The 26,344-nt window shown below is 35.8% G+C and overlaps 1 protein-coding gene across 5 annotated transcripts in view; it reads left to right on the forward strand.

Annotated features, from left to right (window-relative positions):
• CEP126 (centrosomal protein 126) overlaps positions 1-26,344 on the forward strand; it is a 131,416-nt gene that overhangs the window by 16,613 nt on the left and 88,459 nt on the right. For all 5 annotated transcript variants that reach the window (XM_045163019.1, XM_045163017.1, XM_045163018.1 and 2 more), the window contains exon 3: positions 22,305-22,450. In XM_045163019.1, coding sequence (XP_045018954.1) covers positions 22,305-22,450 — 146 coding nt within the window. The remainder of the gene's footprint in view (positions 1-22,304; positions 22,451-26,344) is intronic.

The following is a 26,344-nucleotide window of genomic DNA, read 5'->3' on the forward strand; positions in this document are numbered from 1 at the left end:
GAGCCTGATAGGCTACAGTCGAGTCAGACATGACTGAGTGACTTCACTTTCACTTTCACTTTCATCCCTCCACCAAGGCTATTACCCAGTTTTGATTAATGTGGCTGTAAGTCCTCAAATCACTTCCTTCCATTTTACTCTTTTTTTTTTTTTTTTCAAAATTCTTTTATTCTAATTATTTTGCCTTTACATATAAAATTAAAATAATCTAGTTTGTATCTGTAAAAAATTTCACTAGGATTTTTATAGGAATTGCTTTATACTTGTATATCTAAAGGGTATGGGAAGAATTGACATACTTTCTATGTTGAATCTCCTAATAAATCCACTGAGTATTTTTCTTTCAATAGTATTTTTTAGTTCTAAAATTTCCATTTGGGTTTTCTTTGTATCTTCTGTTTAGTTTTTGAGACTTTATGTTTTCATTTGCAAACCTGTCAACTTGGTGTTGGCCTATGGACTATCTTTTTTCATTTAGTTTGTGATCTTCCTGGTTCTTAGAATGACAAGTGATTTTTCTACTGGAAATCAGACATTTTCATATCTTGTTATGAGACTCTGAAACTCACTTAAACCTTCAGCCTTAGCTGGCTTTCTCTGGCACTGTGCCAGCAGAGGAAGGGAGTAGGAGGGGGAGACACTGCTTCATTGCTGACTGTTGGAGGTGGAAGTCTAGGTTTACCCCTCTGTTGACATGGTTGGGAAAGAGACTTCTTATCACTTCTGGGCAGTTGGAGTTACAGCTCCTCACGTGGTCCCCACTGGCACCACATTGGGAGTGGCCTCATTACTGTTAGTGAAAGTTGGTAAAAGTTTTGTCTTTCCACAGGCCTCCTGAACAGAATCCAACCAGGGGAAGTAGGGGCTAGCTCATCACTGCAAGGCAGGTGATAGTGCAGACTCTCCAGTTAATTACTGCTAATACTGGGACTAGGAAGGACCTCATTATCACTGGATGGGGATGAAAGCCTAGCACTCTACTGAGCTGCTCTGACAGCCAGTTCTGGCTACATTCTGGCGAGGATGGAAATGAAATCTAGGCTCCCTACTCAATCTTGGCTTAGATGGGAAAAAAACCACAGGTCTTTTTTTCTGTGAAGTTTGGATGGAGTAATAAGATTATTGTCAGAAAGTTTTCTGTCTTGCTACACTGGCCTTTTCCTCCTTATGGAGCTAGAGATAGCAGACTCTTTTTTTTTTTTTTTTTTGGTGGTGGTGGTAGTGAAGTGAGAGATGGTGCGTTTTTGTCCTGTTGACATTTCTATGTTGCCTATTTCTCCCACTCCAGGTATGGGATATACGAAGCCAAAAGAAAACTCAGGGAGCTTACGATCATGTCTTCCCTTGGATCCTGAGGTCCCTAGCCAGTTTACCTCCTTTTCTCCATCTTTCAGACTCTTCTAAATTTTTTTTTTTAAATGTAATGTCCAAGATTCTTATTTGTACTTAGTGAAAGACATAGCAGAAAGTCTGTTTACCTCCTCTTCTCAGAAGCAAAATTTCTTTTTGATGTTAGTATTTCTTCTTCTGGACTTCCCTATTGGCTCAGTGGTAAAGAATATCTCTGCTAATAGAGGAGCCACAGAAGTGAGTTCAGTCCCTGGGTTGGGAATATCCCCTGGAGGAGGCAATGGCAACCCACTCCAATATTCTTGCCTGGAGAATCCTATGGTCAGAGGATCCTGACAAGCTACATCCATGGGGTCAGAAAGAGTCTGACACTGAACACGTACATACACACACACATTTCTCCCTCTAGATGCTTGTTCACCTTTCTTCTTTTATTTCTAATGCAGTATTACCTAAGTAAACAAAGGATTTTGTCGGAACTGAATCTAATAAGAATTTATGTGAATAAGGACTTGAGACTCTTATGATTGACATTTATGTGCTTTAGTTGATATTGATATTTATTTTAGCCAATACCTCAGCCTATAGAGAAATGAGGTGCTATTATATTTTCCCTTTGTAGTATGTACATTACTAATTCTATGTGTTAAGTTAGAATATGAATCTTTGTTGTTTGGGTATTTTCCCCTCCAATAAGGATAATTTTTCATTTTTTGTTGTTTTCTTTTCCAGTTAAATGACAGATAATAAGTTGGAAATATGATATTCAACATAGATTTGGGGCATTCCAAATAAGTTTCACTCTTTTCAAGTACAAGATGTGTTTCTTTGCCATGCAGTGAAAATTGACAGTATGTTCTGGAGCTGTTTTATTTCCTATAGGATATTGGCATTATTGTTTGTTTAAAATGTTATACTTTATTCTTAAAAACTATTTTTCCAATTGCATTAATTTAAAATGTTTTATTCTATTTTTAAATATCTTTAATTATCTCAAAATATAGTTGAATTTTAAACTTATATGTGATCATATCTCTAAAAAGTTATAATTACCTAAATCTGAATTATAGTTCCAAATAGAAAAAACTGCATCACAGAAGGCCAACTCTCCTGTGTTGCAGGAGAGCTGTGTTCTGCCTGTGTTATTCTGATTGAAGTTACTCTTAGTCACTATTGTTTTGGTTCTGTTGTTAAAGAAAGTAATTGTCATGGTGGTTATTTATATACTTTTTAAGGAAGTATATAAAGAAAAAAATTTACTCCATAATTGTAGATTCCCAAACTGTTTGTTTGTGGAAACCAAGCAAACAGTTTAGCAAATAGCCATCATTTTATGAAGTGTATCGCTTTGAGTCAACGTGGTCTGAATCTTTCATGGTCTACATCAAGGTGGTCTACATCTTTCATGGTCTACATCAAGGTGGTCTACATCTTTCATGGTCTACATCAAGATGGTCTACATCTTTCAGAATTATACATTTTAAATAGACTCTTCAAAAGTTGCTAAGGCACATTATTTATAATACCCAATCCAAAAGTCTATTAACAGATGAATGGATAAAGAAAAAGTAGAATATAAATACCATGGATCCATGTCTTGGCTGTTGTAAACAACAATGAATATTGGGGTGCATGTATCCTTTCAAACCATGTTTTTTTCTGTATATATGCCCAGGAATGGGATTGCAGGGTCACATGGTAGCTCTATTTTTGGTTTTTTAAGGAATTTGTTCTCCATAGTAACTATACCAACTTACATTCCCACCCCTAGTGTAGAAGGGTTCCTGTCTCTCCACATCCTCTCCAGCATTTATTGTTTGTGGGTTTTTTGGATTCTTTTTTTGATGATAGTCATTCTGACTGGTGTAAGATGGTATCTCATTGCATTATAGATTTGTATTTCTCTGATCATTAGTGATGTTGAGCATCTTTTCACATGCCTTTTGGCCATCTGTACATCTTCTTTGGAGAAATGTCTGTTTAAGTCTTATGCCCATTTTTTTGATTGGGTTGTTTGTTTTGATGATGTTAAACCTCATGAGCTATTTGTAGATTTTGGAGACTAATCCCTTGTCTGTCACATCAATTGCAAATATTTTCTCCTAATCTCTGGGTTGCCTTTTCATTTTGTTTATTGTTTCCTTTGCTGAACAGAAACCTTTGAATTTAAATAGGTCCCACTTCTTTATTTTTGTTTTTACTTGTAGTATTTTGGGTGAGAAATTGAAAAAGATATTGCTGAGATTTATGTCAGAGAGTTGCAGCACTGTTTACAATAGCCAAGACATGAAAGCAACCTCAATGTTCACCAACAGAAGAATGGATAAAGAAGACGTGGTATGGAATATTACTCAGCGATTAAAAAGAATGAAATAGTGCCATTTGCAGCAACATGGATGGACCTAGAGGTTGTCATACTGAGTGAAGTCAAACAGAAGAGAAATATATAACATCCCTTATATGCATGATCTAAAAAGAAATGATAAAAATGAACTTATGTACAAAACAAACAGAATCATCAGTTCAGTTCAGTCACGCAGTTATGTCTGACTCTTTGCAACCCCTTGGATGGCAGTACGCCAGGCCTCCCTGTCCATCACCAACTCCCGGAGTTCACTCAAACTCACGTCCATTGAGTCGGTGATGCCATCCAACCATCTCATCCTCTGTCATCCCCTTCTCCTCCCGCCTTCAGTCTTTCCCAACATCAGGGTCTTTTCCAATGAGTCAGTTCTTCATATCAGGTGGCCAAAGTATTGGAATTTAAGCTTCAGCTTCAGTCCTACCAATGAATATTCAGGACTGATTTCCTTAGGATGGACTGGTTGGATCTCCTTTCAGTTCAAGGGAATCTCAAGGGTCTTCTCCAATACCACAATTCGAAAGCATCAATTCTTCAACACTCAGCTTTCTTTATACTCCAACTCTCACATCCATACATGACTACTGGAAAAAACTATAGCTTTGACTAAATGGACCTTTGTTGGCAAAGGAATGTCTCTGTTTTTTAATATGCTATCTAGGTTGGTCATAACTTTTCTTCCAAGGACCAAGCATCTTTTAATTCATGGCTGCTGTCACCATCTGCAGTGATTTTGGAACCCCCAAAATAAAGCCTGTCATTGTTTTCACTGTTTCCCCATCTATTTGCCATGAAGTAATGGGACTAGATGCCACGATCTTAGTTTTCTGAATGTTGAGTTTTAAGCCAACTTTTTCACTCTACTCTTTCACTTTCATTAAGAGGCTCATTAGTTCTTCTTCACTTTCTGCCATAAGCATGATGTCATCTGCATATCTGAAGTTATTGATATTTCTCCTGGCAGTCTTCTTTCCAGCTTGTACTTCATCCAGCCCAGCGTTTCTCATGATGCTCTCTGCATAGAAGTTAAATAAGCAGGGTGACAATATACAGCTTTGATGTACTACTTTCCCAATTTGGAACCAGTCTGTTCTTCAATGTCCTGTTCTAACTGTTGCTTCTCGACCTACATACAGATTTATCAAGAGGCAGGTCAAGTGTTCTGGTATTCCCATCTCTTTCAGAATTTTCCACAGTTTGTTGTGATCCACACAATCAAAGGCTTTGGCACAGTCAATAAAGCAGAAGTAGATGTTTTTCTGGAACTCTCTTGCTTTTTCGATGATCCAGCAATGTTGGCAATTTGATCTCTAGTTCCTCTGCCTTTTCTAAATCCAGCTTGAACATCTGGAAGTTCATGGTTCATATACTGTTGAAGCCTGACTTAGAGAATTTTGAGCATTACTTTGCTAGCGTGTGAGATGAGTAATGTTAGTAGTATTTTGTGCGGTAGTTTGAGCATTCTTTGGCATTTCCTTTCTTTGGGATTGGAATGAAAACTGACCTTTTCCAGTCCTGTGGCCACTGCTGAGTTTTCCAAATTTGCTGGCATATTGAGGGCAGCACTTTCACAGCATCATCTTTTAGGATTTGAAAGAGCTCAACTGGAATTCCATCACCTCCACTTACTTTGTTCATAGTGATGCTTCCTAAGGCCTACTTGACTTTGCATTCCAGGATGTCTGGAATAATCACCATCATGATTATCTGGGTCATGAAGATCTTTTTTGTACAGTTCTTCTGTGTATTGTTGCCACCTCATCTTAATATCTTCTGCTTCTGTTAGTCCATACCATTTCTGTCCTTAATTGTGCCCATCTTTGCATGAAATGTTCCCTTGGTGTCTGTGATTTTCTTGAAGAGATCTCTATAGTCTTTCCCATTATATTGTTTTCCTCTATTTCTTTATATTTATCACTGAGGAAGGCTTTCTTATCTCTCCTTGCTATTCTTTGGAACTCTGCATTCAAATGGGTATATCTTTATACACTTAGAGAATAAATTTATGGTTGCCAGGGAGAAGGATGGGAGGAAGGAACAGTTAGGGAGTTTGGTATCGACATGTACACACTACTATATTTAAAATGGATAACCAATAAGGTCCTACTGTATAGCACAAAGAACTCTGCTCAATGTCATATGGCAGACTGGATGGAAGGGGAATTTGGGGGAGAATGAATACATGTATATGTATGGCTGAATCCCATTGCTGTCCACTTGAAAATATCACAACGCTGTTAATCAGCTATACTCAAATACAAAATAAAAAATTTTTAAGTAAAAAATAAGTAAATAAATAAACACCATGGAATGCTACTCAACCTTAAAAAAAGAAGGAAATTCTATCATTTCTGACAACATGAATGAACCTGGAGGACATTACACTAAGTGAATAAGCTAGACACAGAAAGACAAATATTGCATCATCTTTCACTTACACTTATATGTAGACTCTAAAAACAAAATTGAACTCATGGTAACAAAGTGGAATTATGGTTTCCAGAGGCTGGTGGGGAGAATTGGGGATAAAAGGAGAGAGATTGATCAAAGAATACAAACTTTCAGCTATAAGGTGAATAAGTTTGCAAACCAAATGTACAGCCTGGTGACTGTAGTTAATATTAATAATAATGTATTATAAAAAATAATAATGTATTATATGCCAGAAATTTGCTAAGAGAATAGAGCCCAAGTTATCACACAAAGTAATCAGAAGTGATGGGTGTGTTAATTAGTTTGATTGTTGTAATTATTTCAGTGTGTACATGTATATCAAAACATGTTGTAAATCTTTAATACATACAATTTCTATTTATCCAAAAAAATTATTTTTACGTTGCCAAAGAAGACCATGTTTCTTCTGTGAAAAAGTGTAATTCCATGGTAAATGGGAGGCAGCAACATACCCTTCCAGTGCTGAATTCTGCAATGGCAGAGAAGCTGTCTCTCGTTTTCATCCCCAGATCCTCTTATTCCCACAGTCCTTACCACAGTGCCTGACATATATTAACATAAAAGAAAATCAGTAACTACTCATTAAGTGAATAAGGAAGGAACTACATTAATCATCACTTTTTTAATAAGCAAAGTTTTTTAGTAAGACTTTGTTTTATTGAGCCTGTCATTAAGTTTGGGAGTAGAAACGTCTGCTTTTTGATCACATTCCATCCCTTGTTTAATTTGATTCGGTCTATCACAGCCTATATTTCCTATGATACAAGAAAGTGCTGTGTGAAATTATTTTTTACTACCTCTATGCATTTTATCCCAGAGAACAGGGCCACTGTGGAACATTATAAAATTATAGTGATAGTAGTTTGCTATCAAAATGACCTTCTGATTATAGCATGGAAAATAATCACTTCTTAGCTTTGGAAAGCCATCATTCCTCATTGCCAAATTGTTGAACTGGTGTTATTTTCTCAGTATTTTCTCAATCTGAAAAACTGCTAATTTTTTTTTTTCTCAGCTCAGAACTTTCGCATGCTATTTCTTCAGCCTAAAGCATATCCTTCCCCCTCATTCTTTTCATGACTGGCCTCCTTATTCTGAAAATTGTAGCTTAAATGTCATGTCTCCAGAGACATATTCCCTGTTTACTTTATTTAAAGTGAGTTTCCTTGGTTCCCTATCATGGACTAAAGTTTGTTTACTTCAGAGCACTATGACAATTAGGAATTCTTTGTTTACTTGAGTAGATTGCCTCAGTAAATTATAAATAACTACATAGACCATATCTGTTTTACTTATCCCCAGCAGATAAATTATTAAGTTAAAATAATAAGTAACTGCTTTTAAATGTGCGCTGATCTATTGATGTTAACATGTGGTCAGACATTTGTTCAACAATTATTTATTGAGCATCCACCAAGTGCAAGGCTTTGGTATTCCAGAAATACCAAAATTCCAGGAATTCTAGAAATTAAGTTTTCAGTCCCTGTACCCAGAGAACTGAATACGATGGGGGAGAGACAGTTCCTATGAGATTAATTCTTTGATTCAACAATGAATATTACAAGCAGGATGCTGTGTGCTGACCCAACTGTCCTTCTTAAGATACTGAGAGTCTAACAAGTAATACAGAAAACTGAAGAGATGATTACAGGTTAGTGGACAAATACTATAAGAAAATCAAGCTTAGTGTTCTTTGGGAAGCCAGTTTTGTTACAAGTGATGTCAGAGACAGAAATGCTTTAGAAAAAGAAAAATTACCCCAAAAAGGCTGTTACATAGTATATCGTATAATGATTAAAAACCAGCCAAAACCAGACTGCCTAGTTTAGACTACCAGTTCTTCCACTTAGTGATTAATGTGACCTTAGAAAAAAGTACTTAACCTTTCAAAGACTGAGTTTTTTCATCTATAAAATACTTAACTCAGAGAACTGTTGTGAGATAAAACAAGATAATACACATAAAATACCTATCATATACAATGCCTGACCATAGTAGCACCTGGAATAAATGATTATTATTATTATGTCATTTTCACAGGTTGACATGTGTAGTAATGAACTTTTCTTTCCCAGCAGTCTTCACCCAAACTTCCTTTTTAAATCAGTCCCTAGAATCCTGATTGTATCCCGTCCAGAATACAAAGGTCAGCTATATAAACTCTTACCCATGTGCAGAGTGCCTTTCAGAACACAATAAACGTGGAAAATGTTCATCCCCTCCAAAGCAAAATGAAGGCTTAAAACAGGTGAAGATGTGATTGTATTAGAAACTGTTCCTAGAACCTCAAATTTAGATTAATATGGATAAAAGTAAATTTTTAGGTGTGTAACAAGTTCTCTGCTTAACAGCTTCTGTTTTTCTCTATGATAAAGTATGTGAGAGGAAAATAGAAGGTAAAAAGAAACTAGTAGCTATTTGATTGGAGAAGGAAATGGCAACCCACTCCAGTGTTCTTGCCTGGAGAATCCTGGGGACAGGGAAGCCTGGTGGGCTGCCGTCTGTGGAGTCGCATAGAGTCGGACACGACTGAAGCGACTTAGCAATAGCAGCAGCAAATATTTGATAGGCAATGGCACCCCACTCCAGTACTCTTGCCTGGAAAATCCCATGGACAGAGGAGCCTGGTAGGCTGCAGTCCTTGGGGTCGCGAAAAGTCAGACACGACTGAGTGACTGCACTTTCACTTTTCACTTTCATGCATTTGAGAAGGAAATGGCAACCCACTCCAGTGTCCTTGCCTGGAGAATCCCAGGGACGGTGGAGCCTGGTGGGCTGCCGTCTGTGGGGTCGCACAGAGTTGGACACGACTGAAGCGACTTAGCAGCAGCAAAGGATGGAGTACGAGGAATCATTGTTGCCCCTCCTTATCACTCCTAACCTGTCTGTTTTCTTTAAAATCCTCCAGCTCTTTTGAAGCACATCCAGTCAAACTATGTTGCTTACCACTCTCTGATTGTGGTTATCTATAGATCCTCTATGTCATCCCTTGAAAATTTTAGCACCTGGCTCTTTTTGTCTCCCTACCACTATTCTAGTGATTGTTCTTTGTAATTTCAGTATTTGCCTAAACCACCCATCCAACCTGATGGCCTGTTATTTTCTTGAACTTCACCCTGTCATTGACCTCAGCTGTTACTAATTGCTTCTCTACCTCCTAAACCTAAATTTCAAGCATTTCAATCTCTATACCTCCTATCTTTCCATATCACTTCCTCCTAGTACTCTGAATTCAGCAACTAAGAACCCACCCCAGTCCACTTGTCTTACCACCGTTTTTCTGTTCATTGTGTGCTCAGTCATGTCCGACTCTTCGCGACCCCATAGACTATAGCCCACAGGCTCCTCTGTCCATGGAATTTCCCAGGCAATAAACCCGGAGTGGGTTTCCAGTTTCTTCTCCAAGGGATCTTCCCCACCCAGGGATCGAACCCACTTCTTTGTGTCTCCTGCATTCATGCGTGTTAAGTTGCTTCAGCCATGTCCAACTCTGTGACCCTATGGACTGTAGCCTGCCAGGCTCTTGTGTCCATGGGATTCTCCAGGCAAGAATACAGGAATGGGTTGCCTTGCCCTCCTCTAGGGGATCTTCCCATCCCAGGGATGGAACCTTGTCTGTCATATTTCCTGAATTGGCAGGCGGGTTCTTTACCACTAGCACTACCTGGAAAGCAGACAGTTTCTTTACTACTGAGCCGCGTGAGAAGCCCCTGTTCATTCCATCCCTTATATCCTCGCTTTTATTCAAACTGAATAAAGTGATCTATCATTATCATTCCCTTACATGTATTAATACCTCCAAATCCCTTGTAGTTAATTTCTACCTTTATAACAACCATTGTTCTGATTTCTATAATCAGAATTCATTTTGCCTGTTTTTGTACTTTTGTTTCTGGCTTCTTTTTCTTAATGTTGAAAGTCATCCTCATCATTATATATATATCTATATATATCAGTAGGTCATTCTTTTTTATTGTTGAGTGGCATTACATTGTAAGAATATATCATAATTTGTTTATCCATTTTCCCATTGATGGACATGAAGTTGTTCTAATTTAGGACTATTAATAAAGCTACTGGCTGTGATAATTCAAGCTGAAGTGGTAAAACATGCAAGAATTGATAAGAAATTTTTTTTGTAGATGTGTGTTTCATTTCTCCCAAGTAAATACCTAAAAGTAGAATTGCTGCATCTTAGGGTATATGTGTGTTTATCGGTGTATGAAGCTGTCAAACAATTTTCCAAAAGGGCTAACCATTTTACATACCCATTAACAATGTACATGAGCCCCAGTAGCTTTTTAACCTTCTGACTCAACCTTTTCACATTTAGCCATATAATAGACTTTAAATAGTTTTATTTTGCAATTCTCTCATTAGTCATTCCTGTATAGTTTTTGTGAAGTCCCTGTCCTAATACTTTGTTCATTTTTTAATTGGATTTTCATCTTCTTGTCATTGTAAGATTTTTTTTATGTATTCCGGATACAGTTTCTTTGTCAGATATGTATTGTAAGTATTTTCTTCCAGTTGATGGCTTGCCTTTTCATTTACTTAATGAAATCTTTCAAAAAGCAGTTGCAAGTTTTAATAAAGAACAGTTTATCAATTTTTTGTTCTATGGATAGTTCTTTTTGTGTCCTCTGTAAGACATTTTTGTCTACTCCAGGGTTATGAACATAGCCTTCTTGTTTTTTTCCAAAACAGTTGTAGTTTTAGCTTTTTAGTTTAGGTTATCATTCATCTCAATTTGTGTGTGGTGTGATACAAAGGTTGAGGTAGTTTTTTCCTGTAAGTGTATCTAGTTGCTGTGGCACCATTTGTTGGAATTGTTTTCTTTTTTCATTTAGTGGCCCTGGCTTCTTTTTTCTTTTTTTTTTTTTATTTTTTTTTATTTTTTTTTTATTTTTTTTTTTTTTTTTTTCTTTTTTCAAAAATCAATGAACCATGTATGGGAAGGTCTGCTTCTGTGTTGCATATTCTGTTCTACTGGTCTATATATTCCATACCAATACCACACTGCCTTGATTATTGTAGCATTATAGGAGGAAAATTTTTCATGTTTTTTCTTCTATAGCAGTTTTACTAACTTATTTCTTTTAAGAAGTTAGTCCATTTTATCTAAGTTGTTCAATTTACTAGCATAAAGTTGTTCATAATATTTTCCTATTTTTTAAATGCCTGGGGTATTTGTAGTGATCTTTCATTCATGATATTGATCATTTTTGTTTGCTTTTTTTTTCTTCATCACTTTTGATAAGAGTTTATCAATTGTATTTAGATTTTCATAAGCAAATTTAGTCTCTGTGGTCTCTATTTTTTGTTTAGTATTTCATTGGTTTCTTTTCCAATTTTTGTTTATTCCTTTCTTTAGAATAAATTTGTTCTACTTCTAACACCTTAAAATAGAAATTAAATTATTGATTTTAAACCATTCTGTTTTTCTAATATATGCTTTTAAAGCTATTTCCCTCTTAACAATCTTATAACTACATTTACAGGTTTGATATGCTGTATTTGCATTTTCAGTTAGTTAAAAAGTTTTCTTTACTTTTGATTTCTTCTTTGACCTGTGGCTTATCCAGGAGTATATTGCTGTGGTGGTTTTTAATTTCCAGTTATTTGGAGCTTTCTTAGATATCATAATTGATTTCTAATTTTTTGGTCAGAGAACGTGTTCTGTAGGATTTAAATTTTATGAGATTCATTGGCATATATGTTATGGCCCTACCTAAGATTTCTTATGGTGTACTTGAAAAGAATGTATATGTTGCTTCTAAAATAGTTGTTGGTTATAAACAGTTCTATAAATAACAAGGTCAAAGTAGTTGATAGTGTTCTTCAAATCTTCTATATTCTTACTGATATTATTTATCTGGTTGTTCTATCAGTTATTAATAGTGGGATGTTACAATATGCAACTGTGATTGTGGATTTATCACTTCCTCTCTTTAGTTCTGTTTGTGTGATGTATCTTGATGATCTGTTATTTCATTGCAGACGTATTTATGATTGTTATGTTTTCCTGATAAACTGACCCTTCTCTCCTTATGAAATGTTGTTTTTCATCTTGTAATACTCCTGTCTTAAGGCCTACTTCATCTGGTATTAATATATATTATATATCTATATATATATATAGATTTTTTTTTTTTTCCTGCTTTTTCATCCTTTGGCTTTCATCCTATCTGTATCTGCAGTGGTCCTCTTGGGTTTTGCTTTATAACAAATTTAGCAAGCATTTCAGTTATAAACTGTGAATAACTATGAAAGGTCTGGGATTTTTAACCGGCTTACAAGCTAATGATTTAGCTTACACAATTTCATATATGTTGTGGTAGGCTAAAAGAAAAACATAACCCCCCTAATTCGAAGATAGACTTTCCATAGGAAAAGCAATAGCCAAAGAATATCTTGTGTCAATTCCCAACCTTCAGGCCCCAAAGGGCAATGCAGTGAAGGCCACAGCAGTTATATATGCAGTAGGGTTCATTACAGAGTAGGAAGCAGAGAATTGGGCAAGTCTAATCTTATACATTGCTGCTGCCCATCCTCCCCTCCAGAGAGAGAGACATCTTATCTTTACTCTGGAATGTAAACAAGTAGAGATCTCTATCTTTACTACCCCAGATTGTCTCCAGGAAGAAAGACCTTTCTAAGCTTTACTATCCTGGAATGTCTCCTTATACAAACATTTTTAACTAGGCTGTAAATGCCTTCAAAGAGGACCTGAACTGTGTAGAAACATGAAATATTCATAGAGAATTATCTCCCAAAACCAAGACTCTGCTTTTTAAACGGTGTGTTTAGTTCATTTACATTTAATAATTATTGAAATGGTTTGATTTAGGTCTAAAATTTAACTTTGTTTTCTATTAATTCTTTATTTTTTCTATTGTTTGTGTGTTCCTCCTTCCTGTCTTCCTTTGACTTAGTAAAAAAAAAAAAGTTTTTTTTTTAAGTGTTCCTTTTTTCAGTGGCTCCTATAGTTAATTAATATTAGATCATTTCAACATTTTAATTATGTTTACCCACCTCCCTGGCATCCTTTGTGCTGTTTTTGTCATTTCTTTTATACCTATACATGTTATAAACCCACAATACAGTATTGTATTTTTTGTATTAAACCTCCAGTTGTCTTTTTAACAGTTGAGGAAGAGAGAATTAATATACCCTTTTCCATTTACCTGCATATTTATTGTTTTCAGTGTTCTTCATTCCTTTGCGTAGATCATGCTTCCATCTGGTGTAATTTCCCTTTAGCCTGAAGAACTTCCTTTGGCATTTCTTGTAGTACAGGACATCTGGCAATACTCTCAGCTTTTGTTTATCTGAAGATAACTTTATTTTACTTTCAGTTTTAAAAGACAGTTGCACTGAATCCACAGTTCTGAGTTAACAGCTATTTTCTTTAGCACTATAAAAAGGCCACTCTCTTGTCTTCTGACCTCCATGTTCCTCATAGAGAAGTTAGCTGTCATTCTCATGAAACGTTAGCTGTCATTCCTGTTTTATTCCTGTATATGTAGTATACCTTTTTTTTCTGTAACTACTTTTAATATTTTATGTTTGGTTTTCATTAGTTTGACTTAAATTACCTAGGTCTGTGGTTTGGTATTTATCTTTATAGGAGTTCACTGAGCTGCTCTTATCTGTAATTTAATGTTCTTCACCAAATTTGGAAAATTTCAGGCCATAGTTCTTCAGACATTTTCTGCCTTATTCTCTTTCCCTTCTATTTCTGGGACTCCAATTATACATATATTGTACTACAGACACATAATAATGACCACTTACCATTTGGTGACCCACAGGTAATTAAAGTTGTTACTCATTCTTTTGACCTCTCATCTGTGCTGTTGTTCAGACTAAATGATTTCTAATTAGTCCTCAAGTTTACTGACTCTTGTGCTATCAGTAATCTGCTACTAAGCCTACTAGTGGAAATTTTTCTTTCAGATGTAATTTTTCAGCCCCCAAATTTCCACTTATTTCCTTTTAAAAATAACTTTCATTTCTCTCCTCAGTACGTTTTTATTTCCCTTTAAGTATTCAAGCTATAAAAAGTTCTCATGCATTTGCTAGTCTGTATCTCCTAATACAAGGGCTTCCTTGGTGACTCAGTAATAAAGAACCCTCTTGCCAATGCAGGAGACATAGGTTCAATCCCTGGGTCAGGAAGAGCCTCAGAAAAGGAAATGGCAACCCAGTCCGGTATTCTTGCTTTGGAAATCCCATGGACACAGGAGCCTGGGTGGGAGTCAGACATAACTTAGTGACTAAACAATAACAATCTGCTAATATAAAGCCAATGTAAACATCAATTATATTTTCACTCTCTTACAAGAGTAATAATGGATCAGTTCAGTTCAGTCGCTCAGTCATGTCTGACTCTTTGTGACCCCATGGACTGCCGCACACCAGGCTTCCCTGTTCATCACTGACTCCCAGAGCTTGCTCAAACTCATGTCCATCAAGTTGGTGATGCCATCCAATCGTCTTATCCTCTGTCATCCTTTTCTCCTCCTGCCTTCAATCTTCCCCAGCATCAGGGTCTTTTCTAATGAGTCAGTTCTTCCCATTAGGTGGCCAGAGTATTAGAGTTTCAGCTTCAGCATCAGTCCTTCTAAGGAATATTCAGGACTGATTTCCTTTCGGAAGGACAGGTTTGATCTTCTTGCAGTCCAAGGGCCTCTCAAGAGTCTTCTCCAACACCAAAGTTCATAAGCATCAATTCTTCAGCGCTCAGCTTTCTTTATGGTCCAACTCTCACATCTATACTTGACTACTAGAAAAATCATAGCTTTGACTAGACAGACCTTTTTTAGTAAAGTAATGTCTCTGCTTTTTAGTGTGCTATCTAGGTTGGTCATAGCTTTTCTTCCAAGGAACAAGTGTCTTAATTTCATGGCTGCAGTCACCATCTGCAGTGATTTTGAAGCCCAAGAAAATAAAGTCTGTCACTGTTTCCATTGTTTCCCCATTTATTTGCCATGAAATAATATATAACAAATTTGCAATTATTATTCCTTGCTTACTAGAATCTTTTCAGAATCTTCTGTCTTTTCAGTAACAGTAAAGTGGTTATAATTCATTTTTCCTGTTTTAAGATTCTAAACAACAAATAACTTGTTTCCCTATTTTTGTGTCTGCTATGCCAAGTAAATGTTTAGTGTCTTATCTGATGACTCAAATATAAGCTATTAATGAACCACTTTACACATTTGAATTACAGAAAAAAAATTTTTTATTTGACAAATTCCCTTAAGCATCTGGACAGCCATGGATTTCTCAAGCCACCTCTCAGATATATAGTTTTGTCTAGAGTAAGCTTCACATTGGCCAGATTAAAAAGGACAGATAGTGCATTCGCCCACCCTAATTTTTGTGACAATCAATACTCCTTCACAAATTTGTAAGCACCCAGGGAAGGGGAAATATCCCAGGGTTGAGAACCACTGTATTAGAATAATTAAAGGAAACTCTGTTTTAAAACAAAATTTTTATAAAATTAAATGACAGCTATGTGTTTTCCTATTTAAGAAGTTGTATTAATCCTTTTATAGGCCTTCTTATTTTCTAACCTAGCTTCCTTATTATTAAGTCTTTGTCTGCTGTGAAAGCTCTTCCTTATTCAGAAAACCAAACTGCCTACCAGAAAAGTTTATTAAAATAGCTGCTAGTCTGATATGTCCATTGAGGACTTAAGATGTAACTAGTCCAAATTTAAATATAAAGCAACACTTAGTACAAAAAAGGATATAAAATATTTCAATAATTTTTACATTGATGCATGTGTTGAAATGAAAATATTTGAGACATACTGAGTTAAATAAATACTGAAATTCTCCTGGTTTTCAATGTGACTACTAGAAAATGTAAAACTATATATACAGCTTACATTTTATTTCTAATCGACAGTGCTGATAAATTATATCTCAGTATGGAGACGTTTAAGTGTTCATCTGGTTGCACAGTTGCACAAAGGACCTTATAGCTACACTTGCTTTGTACATTACATAAGGTTGAGAAAACATCCTTCATATCAAATACCTGAGGGGATTCTTATTTTTTATTGTGATAAAATATGTATAACATAGAATTTACCAGTTTAACCATTTTTAAGTGTATAGTGAAAGTGAAAGTCGCTCAGTCATGTCTGACTCTTTGCAACCCCATGGACTATACAGTCCATGGAATTCTCCAGGCCAGACTCATGTAGTGGGTAGCCTTTCCCTTCTCCAGGGGATCTTCCCAACCCAGGTCTCCTGCATTGAAGGTGGTTCTTTACCAGCTGAGCCACAAGGGAAGCCCTTTAAGTGTGTAGTTGTGACATTAGGTACATTCACAGTGTTGTGTAACCACCACCATCATCCATCTCCAGACCTTTTTCACCTCCTCAACTGAAACTCTGTGCCTATTAATTACTAACTTCTCATACCCTCACTCCCTCCAGCCCCTGGCCACCAGTATTGCACTTTCTGTCTCTATGAATTTGACTTCTCTAGGTACCTCATATGTATGCATGCATGCTGTTGCTTCAGTTGTGTCCGACTCTGCAACCCCATGGACTGTAGCCCACTAGGCTCCTCTGTCCATGAGATTCTCCAGGCAAGAATACTCAAGTGGGTTACCATGCCCTCCTGCAGGGGATCTTCCTAACCCAGGAATCAAACCCACATCTCTTATATCTGCCTGCATTAGGCAGGCAGGTTTTTTAGCACTAGCACCACCTGGGAAGCCCAGGTACTTCATATAAGCGAAATTATATAAGATTTTTCCTTTTGTGATTGACTTATTTAACTTAGCAGAATATCTTCAAGGTTCATCCATGTTATAGGATGTGTCAGAATTCCTTATTTTTAATACTGCATAATATTCCATCATACGTGAATGTTACATTTTGATTATCCATTCATCTGTCAGTGGATGCTTGAGTTACTTCCATCTTTTGGCTATTGTGAATAATGCAACTATTAACATAAGTATATAAACATATATTTGAGTCCCTGATTTCACTTCTTTAGGGTATATTCCCAGAAGTGTAATCATATGGTAATTAAAAGTAATTTTCTGAGGGCTCACTATACCGTTTTCTACGGCAGCTGCTTGTTTTACAATCCCACCAGCAATGCATAAAGGTTTCAATTTCTCCATATCCTTGATAACAGTTGTAATTTCTGGGTCTTTTCATAAATATAATAGTCATTCAGATAGTTCCAGCCAGTGGAGATCTTTGGAAGGTTGGTTAATAGTGACCTATGGCATTAAAAAATTTAAAGAGTTCTTGCCAACCACCTCCCAACACCATGTACTCCCAAGAGATACTTGACAGTTTCTCTACCAGTAAGACATACCAGTGCGCCTTCACTTTTTTCATTACCTAGGAGATATTATTGACACACTCAAACACACATATTTTTATGAACAAAATTAATTTTTTATATTAGTTCTTTGAATATAAAATCAAGTGCCTAGGGACAGTCAGAAATAAATGAAATAGGAAAGATAAAAATAGAGAATGGGAGGCTTCCAGTTCAAGATGGTAGATAGAAGGACATTCATTCATTTCCTCCTTCAAGAGCACCAGACTCACAACTAGCTCTCGAACAACCTTTGACAGGAGGACACTGGAACCAACCAAAAAAAAAAGAGATGTCCCACATCCAGAGACAAAGAAGAAGCGCCAGCAAGATGGTAGAAGGGGCACAAACATGATAAAATCAAATTTCATGTCTGTTGTGTGGGTGACCCACAATCTGGAGAATAATACCAAAGAAATTCTCTCACTATTGTGAAGGTTTGGAGCCTCATGTCAGGCTTCCCAGCCTGGGGATTCAGCAAAGGGACCGGGAATCCACAAGGAATCTAAAGACCAGTGGGATTTGATTATAGAACTTCCACACAATTGGGAAAAACAGAGACTCCACTCTTGGAGGGCAAAACAAAATCTTGCATGCATCAAGACCCACCAAGACTGCTTCCCCCCTCTGTGGGGAAATAAGAAGTGATCCCAAAGGAGACTGACCAGTCCTACCTGCTAGTGCTAGAGAGTCTTCTGTGGAGGCATGGGTCTGCAGTGGCTCACCACGGGGACAGGAGCAGTGGTAGCAGCAGTAGCAGTCCTGGAAGATGCTTCTTGGTGTAAGTCCTCTTGGACGTTGCCAGTAGAGCCAATAGACCCAAGACAAACAACTAACAGTGAGGGAGCATAACCCCACCCATCAGCAAATAATTGGATTAAAGTTTTACTGAACATGGGCCTGTCCACCAAAGCAAGACCCAGTTTTTATGCACCCCAAGTCTCTCCCATCAGATGCTTACACAAGCTTCTTAGTCTCATCCACCAGGGGGCAGACAGAAGAAGCAAGAAGAACCACAATCCCACAGCAGCTAGAACAAAAGCCACATTACCACCAGAAGCAAAGAAACTTAATGTTTCAGTTTATGCAACCTTCCTAAGAATAAACATGTAATTTCCAGTGGGGGGGGTGGGGGAAGCCACATTACAGAAAGTTAATCAGAATGAAAAAGCAGAGGTTTATGTCCCAGATGAAGAGACAAGATAAAATCCCAGAAAAACAATCAAATAAAGTAGATATAGGCAACCTTCCAGAAAAAGACTTCAGAATAATGAATAATAAAGATGATCTAGGATCTTGGGAAAACAATGGAGAAGATGCAAGAAATGTTTACCAAAGACCTAGAAAAACTAAAGAACAAACAGATACACTAGAAGAAATCAATAGCAGAAAAACGGATAAGTGACCTGGAGGACAGAATGGTGGAAATCACTACAGCACAACTGAATATAGAAAAAAGAATGAAGAAAAGTGAAGATAGCCCAAGAGACATCTGGGACAACATGAAACACAACATGAATAGGGGGTCCTATTTAAACAGCATTCACATTATAGGGGGTCCTAAAAGGAGAAGAGAGAGAGAAAAGACCTGAGAAAATATTTGAAGAGATAATGACTTAAAGCTTACCTGACATGGAAAGAGTCAGTCAGGTCCAGGAAGTGCGGAGTCCCAGGTAGGATAAACCCAAGGAGGAACACACCAAGACATATAGTAATCAAAATGCTGAAAATCAAAGACAAAGATAAAACATTAAAAGAAACAAAGGAAAGATGATAAAGGTTATCAGCTGGTTGCTCAACGGAAAATCTACAAGCCAGAAGGGAATGGCATGATGTATTTAAACCAATGAAAGGGAAGAACCTACAACCAAGAATACTCTACCCCGCAGACTTTCATTTAGATTTGACAGAGAAATCAAAAACTTTCCAGAAATCAAAAGCAAAAATTAATAGAATTCAGCACCACCAAATAAGTTTTACAACAAATGCTAAAGGAACTTCTCGAGGCAGGAAACACAAAAGTAGGAAAAGACCTATAAGATATTTGGCAAAACTAATACAGTTATGTAAAGTCTAAAAATAAAATAAAATTAAAAAAAAAAAAGAAACCCAAAGCAATTAAGAAAATAGTAATAAGATTGATCATACGTATCGATAATTACCTTAAATGTAATTGGATTAAATCCACCAACCAAAAGACATAAACTGGATGGGCAAATGAAAACATGTGCATGTATGAACTTTCACTTACCACATCAGTCTACTTAACCCACCAACTTATATGTAACTATTTATATTGTTAGGTTAATCATGCTTCCATTATGACTTGCCATTGTAGTTATCTTTTATTTTTGGTCTGGCTATTGATTGTGAAAACTGATAAACATCTTTTACTATTGTGATTATGTAACTGTTATTCGCCTAATCCCATTGGATCATGGTCAGTACCATTGGTCAGTAGAAAGTAATAGAATTCTATATCACTAAAACTACCATTTAATACAAAAACTTGGAATTACTTTTTAAAATCCAGACGCATATCAGAATTCTCTTGGAAATTTTGAAAAATAAAAATGTCCAGGTATTGCTTTTTTATCCAAAGCTCCAATTGTGCTTCTAATGAGAAGGCATGTTTAAAAACAACTGGACTATATGATGACCTTTTACTTTTATCTAGTTTGTTTCACTTTTTCTGTTTCATATTTAGTGCTCCCATTTCATTTAGTTTATGTTTTCCAATTTCTCCATCTCTTTTTTTGTTGTTGTTATTGTTCTTTCTCAAACCTTTATCAAAGGTAGTAGGAAAGCTTTTGTATATATATATATATATAGTGTATGATATATATGTTTTTAGAAAATTTATGAATTTTTGCTGAGCTAAAAGATTTATGATATTTTGATTCCACTTGTTTGACTTAGTATGAATAGAATACTAGATTTCTAATTTATGTTCCCTCAAAACTTTGAATATAGTTCCATGTATTTTGGCATTTAGTATTACTGCTAATAGTCTAGAAAATTTATTATCTTAGTAATTTAAAAAAAAATTGAATGAGGCTTGAAACTTCTAATTCAGTTCTGAGGATATAAAGAATACTATGTTGTTAACAACAACAACAAAAGAAAAAAAAAACAAGAAATTAACATGTGATACAGTATTATTAACTAAAGTACAGATTTTGTTCAGATTTCACAAAATTTTATGAAAGTGTCCATTATTTGTTTTCATTACTTATTCAAGACTCCACATTGTATTTAGTTGCATTGAGCAGCTTCAGCTGCATGCAACAAATTCTAGTATATTCTCTTTTCATTTTTATTATATTACAAATATTTTCTAGTTTTCCTTGTTATGGCTTCTTAGATACACCCACCATTTAAAAGTGGACATTTAATTTCCAAATCCACGGGATTTTTTAAAAATGTGTTTGATATTAATTTTTCATTTTGATACAGGAAATAGCAACCCACCCCAGTATTCTTGCCTGGAAAATCCCATGAACTGAGGATCCTGGTAGGCTACATTCCATGGGGTCGCAAAGAGTCGGACATGACTAAGCGACTTCACTTTCACTTTCTAATTTCAATATGTCTTCTATGCAATCACCCTCTGTGTTTTTTCAGTCTTCTAACTTTATTGAGGTTTTCAGTGGCTAAGTCAAAGATCTCTCTTGGTAAATGTCACATTGCACTTGAAAATATGTTGGTTATTTTCAAATACAATTTCTAGTATAATTCTACAATGATAAGGGAACAAACTCTGTACGATTTCAATACCTTTAGACCATGAAATTTTTGCACCTTGTTTTATGTCTCTGTATATGTTCCAATGTCTCCTAATTTATAGTTTATGAGAACTTGAATAGAATTTGTATGAAAATTGTATAAATCTTGATTATACTGAATTGATTCATAGTGCTTTGCAGATCTACTGTATCCTTCTACCTCTCTGTATAGTCATTCTAGTAATTTTTGAGAGTTTGATTGAAACTCCAACTAAAAATCTTAATTTATCTACTTAAGAATACAGTTGTGGTATATAGAGGAATTATATGTAACCTTGTTCTGTACTTCCTAACTCTCCTGTAAATCTGTTATACCTCCATTGTTTAAAAAATTAAAAAACTATTAAAAAAAAAAAAGAAAAATAGAGGATGGGAAGAATTATGGGAAGATGTTTCTAACCATAAGTGAATAAAGAGTCCAGGGTTGTCAAGTCTTCCTTGTTTTCAAAAGAAGTTGAGAATCACTATTTTTATGTAAATTGTCTGAATTTTTAGCACAACTCAGACTTAACATGACTGCCAATTTTAAACTTTTGGCTAAAAGAGAAATACATATTATCTTCCTGGCTACTACATAATTTGCAAGGCTTATTATTTTACCAATCATTTATTTTCTTCACAGTACAGAAAATAATGTAGCTTTTTAGAAGAGATTTTTTCCACAGCAGGGTTTGGAAAATGAAAATGGGAAGTGTGTGCAGGCCTGTCCCAAGTTAGAAAGCGGTTCATTACATGCCTTCTTTTAGTTGCAAAAGGCCCAGGTAAGATTCTGAAATTACTACTTGCAAAGATATTTAAACTGTTAACAAATGGCCTTTTTTTTACTTAAAAGTTGTTTTTTCTAAGTAATTAAACCTTTTTTTTATTTTCAATGTTTGAAACATGAAAGCACTATTATATAATAAATGCATTGTTTAAGAACTATTTCTGTGTTGAGATTTTTTTTTAATATACTACCTAATTCTGTTCTCTGCATTGTTTTAAATATAGAGCATTTGAAGAAAAACGAAAAGAACAAGAAGAAAGAGAACACCAAATCAGAGAACAGATACTTCAACAACGAAAACAGAAGGTTGAAGAAGTTACTGAAAAATTCCAGCGTGCTCATATTCCTTTTTCACAGCGGAGGAGAACAGGTGCCTTAATTTCTAGAGCAATATAAAAATAAAAACGAAAGTTGTAATCACATTCAATTTGAGTAGACAGTAAAATAAATTAAGAAACAAAGTGGAAATTCAGCCTATATGTTTTGAATAATAAGACTTTTGCCAAATGGAAAATTGCAATTTGATATAGGTTTAATTTGAAGAATTAATATTTTGTTGGATCTGTTGGTAAATTTGAAAAGCATACAAGTTTGATTATACTTCATACTGGCTTACAATGTGTTGTCTTTTTAAAACTGATTTAGTAAATAGCTTAACATTAAAATACAATTTAACATTTAGATGTAGTAAGTTAATATCAGATTCATTTTGGCATTTTGTCCACATTTTTGTTCAAATTCACATATGAGAGACCAGCAAAATAAAGAGATCCATAAAGAGGGTACATAATCCAACAATCTAAGACTGGAGCCAATTAAAAATTTTAAAATGATTATGTTTGATTCTTCAGTATCACATCTACATTTTTATGCCTTAAATAGTAACACAGAATTAGCAACAAAATGTCAAAGCTTCAGAAAGAAAAAGGACAAGCAGAACCTTTGAGTATTTAGCAAACACATGTTGTGCTGCTATATTGTACACCAGTCTGGGGTAAGCGAAGATGCCAAGATACAGAAAAATCTAATTGTACTCTGCTGTTAAAGACCTCACAGTTTATTTTGGAGATGAGAGTAATGTAAACAAGTAATGTCAATAAATCTAATTGCTGTAGCAGCAGAATGTGTAAAGTACTGTGAAGCACAAAGAACACTGGACATATATAGGAACTTGCAGCCTATCATCCCTGAAAAAATGACTTAATTTGAATCTTAAAGAATAAGCATTTTGCCAAGCAAAGAGGCAGTTTTTAAAATCCCAGACATAAGGAACAACTTTTGCAAGTAAATTATGAATTGCAAATCCAAAGTGTATCCAAAGCATAGGATGGAGGAAAAAAAAAGAAAAGAAAAATGGATACAAGACTAGAAAAATGAATTGGGACAATTCTCTAAGAAATTTGGATGCCGTGCTAGGAATTTCATCTTTATCCAGTATGCGGTCCACTTAAAGATTTTTAACTGGAAAGCAAGCCTTTACTATGTCAATAAGAGAGCTTACTGAAAGTAAGAGCAACTGGTAACACTGCTAAAATTAATACAGCTTAAACATGATAGAGGTTGCTTTTTCTCTTGTATAATGTGAAATACTCAGGTAGGCAGTCAGGAGCTGGTCTGAAGATCATGCAATGCCACAGGGAACCCGGACTCCTGTCTCAGTTTGGCTACCCTTAGTATATGATTTATAGCTTCACCTTCATTGGTCACCTGGGAACAGCTAGAGCTCCAGCCTCGTGTCACTGTTGTCAGCGTTGTAGACAGGAAGGAAGGAATATATAAAGGAGAGAAGGGTGTACCTCTGAACTCCTGTTAAACTGTTTTCCTAAAAGCCCCCATCTATCTGCTTATATTAATGTCTAATTGGCAACTCCATCTGCAAGGGAGACTGGAAAATATAGGGGTACTTAATTGAAGTATTGATTTACTTTTTTTCAATATTCTAGAACTTTATTTTCAACAGTAAATAATTTATTTAAACACATACATAACATAGACAGAATATGAAAATTAAACTTAATGTTCAGAGTAGCAAAATCCTTGTTTACCATTTTAGTATCTTTATTGTGGCTATATTGCCACCCCTAACAATATAGAGTGTGCTACCCAGGAATAAGGGCTTCCCAGGTAGCACAGTGGTAAAGAATCTGTCTGCGAATGCAGGAGATACAGGAGACCTGAGTTCAATCCCTGGGTCAGGAGGATCCCCTTGAGTAGGAAATGGCAACCCACTCAGGTATTCTTGCCTAGAAAATTCCATGGACAGAGGAGCCTAGCAGGCTATAGTCCATGGGGTCACAAAAGAGTCAGACACAACTGAGCTTGCACGCACATCATCATTACATACCAAAGAACAAAGGGAAAAATGGATATTAGGTAGGAAACGAGGGGTCTTTACTAAAAATTAGATTTGCTTGTTAGAAAGATAATTCTCAGTACAACATGGAAGCTGAAGTAGAGATATATTAAAGTAGACTAATAGTAGACTATTTCAGTATTTGTGGCAAGAAGTGTTAAGTTGCTAAATTAAAGCACTGCTCTTTATATAGAGATAGGAGGTAATATATTCAGGATATATAATCAATAGATTGAGTTACTGATTTATCAAGAGTGCTGGAACAAAGACTAGGAGAACAGTGCCCCTAGGACTTAGCAGAAAACCTCACAAATATTTAGCACTCGATAACTACTTTTGTTAATGAATTAATTAGTTTCCTGGATGATGATATTAATCAAGACTACAAATAAAGGAAAAGAATTAAGTTAGAGGTATGAAAGATCGTTAAGTTTTAAATGCAATGACTTTGAGTCTTCCTTGATTCATGCAAATGAGGAAATCAAGTCAACAACTAGAAAAGTCTAACTGAAAATTAAGAAAAAGATATAGAACAGAAATTGTATTTGAGTCACTGATGAAAAGATACGTAGTTGGTAAAGGAAGCCATGTGCAAAGATAAGGTGAATATTAGATATAGAGTACAGATTGAAGATAGAGCCTAAAAATAAGACCTAAATGCACACTAGCATTTATTATAGGTAGAAAAAAACTGAAAATGGATTTTGAGAAGTAGTTATCAGGAAAACAGGATGGGAAATAAAAGGAAATTGTATAAGAGGCAAAAGAAAAGGTAGTTTTTCTTAAGAAAGAGGATGTGCTTAGTTGTGATAAATGCCTCAGAATACTCACCCCTCCTGGGTATCCTTCACCCAGAAAGAGTGCTGACTACCCAACGGCCTAGGTACAGAGAGTCAGAAGTGTTAGTAAAAACAAATGGCATGTACATTCACTCAATGGAATATTATGCAGCTATTGAAAGAAGAGGAAACAGTTTACAGACTGATATGGAATGATGTCCAACAGACGTAGATTTACCATGAAGTCAATAAGGTTCAAGTTTCAGGAGCTCTCTCTGTCATGGTCCCTACATCTAATTTTGTATTAGTAATTTTGTATTATTTTTTCTTAATTGGGCCCTCAAATTGTATAAGCCTTATACTTTCGTAAAACCCGGATCTATCCCTGATTTCCAGGATTTGTTGTTGTTCAGTCACTGTGTCCAACTCTCTGCAACCCCATGGACTGAGCATGCCATGCTTCCCTGTCCTCTACTATCTCCCTGAGTTTGCTCAAACTCATGTCTGTTGAGTCAGTGATGCCATCCAACCATCTCATCCTCTGTTTCCCCCTTCTCTTGCGCTCAGTCTTTCCCAGCATCAGGGTCTTTTCCAATGAGTCGGCGCTTCACATCAGGTGGCCACACTATTGGGGCTTCAGCATCAGTCCTTCCAATGAATATTCAGGGTTGATTTCCTTTAGGATTGACTGGTTTGATCTCCTTGCAGTCCAAGGGACTCTCAAGAGTCTTCTCCAACACCACAGTTCAAAAGCATCAGTTCTTACACCCAGCCTTCTTTATGGTCCAGCTCTCACATCTGTACGTGACCATTGAAAAACCATGGCTTTGACTAGATGGACCTTTGTTGGAAAAATATGTCTCTGCTTTTTAATACAATTTCCAGGATATATTTTTTATTAAGTATAAAAATAAGGTTCAGATGAGTATACTTAGTATTCTGACTTCTTTGTAAGAAAAGGAAGAAATTAGAATGTATGTTAAGAGAGGAGATCAAGATGGTGGCATAGGAGGATATGGAACTCACCTCCCCCAACAAACACATCAAAAATATATCTACATATGGAAAAATTCTCGCTGAAAACTAACTGGAAACTGACAGAAAGACTCCTATACAACTAAGGCTGAAAAAA

Source organism: Bubalus bubalis, chromosome 16 (genome assembly GCF_019923935.1).
Source record: "Bubalus bubalis isolate 160015118507 breed Murrah chromosome 16, NDDB_SH_1, whole genome shotgun sequence".
NCBI classification, from domain to species: domain Eukaryota; kingdom Metazoa; phylum Chordata; class Mammalia; order Artiodactyla; family Bovidae; genus Bubalus; species Bubalus bubalis.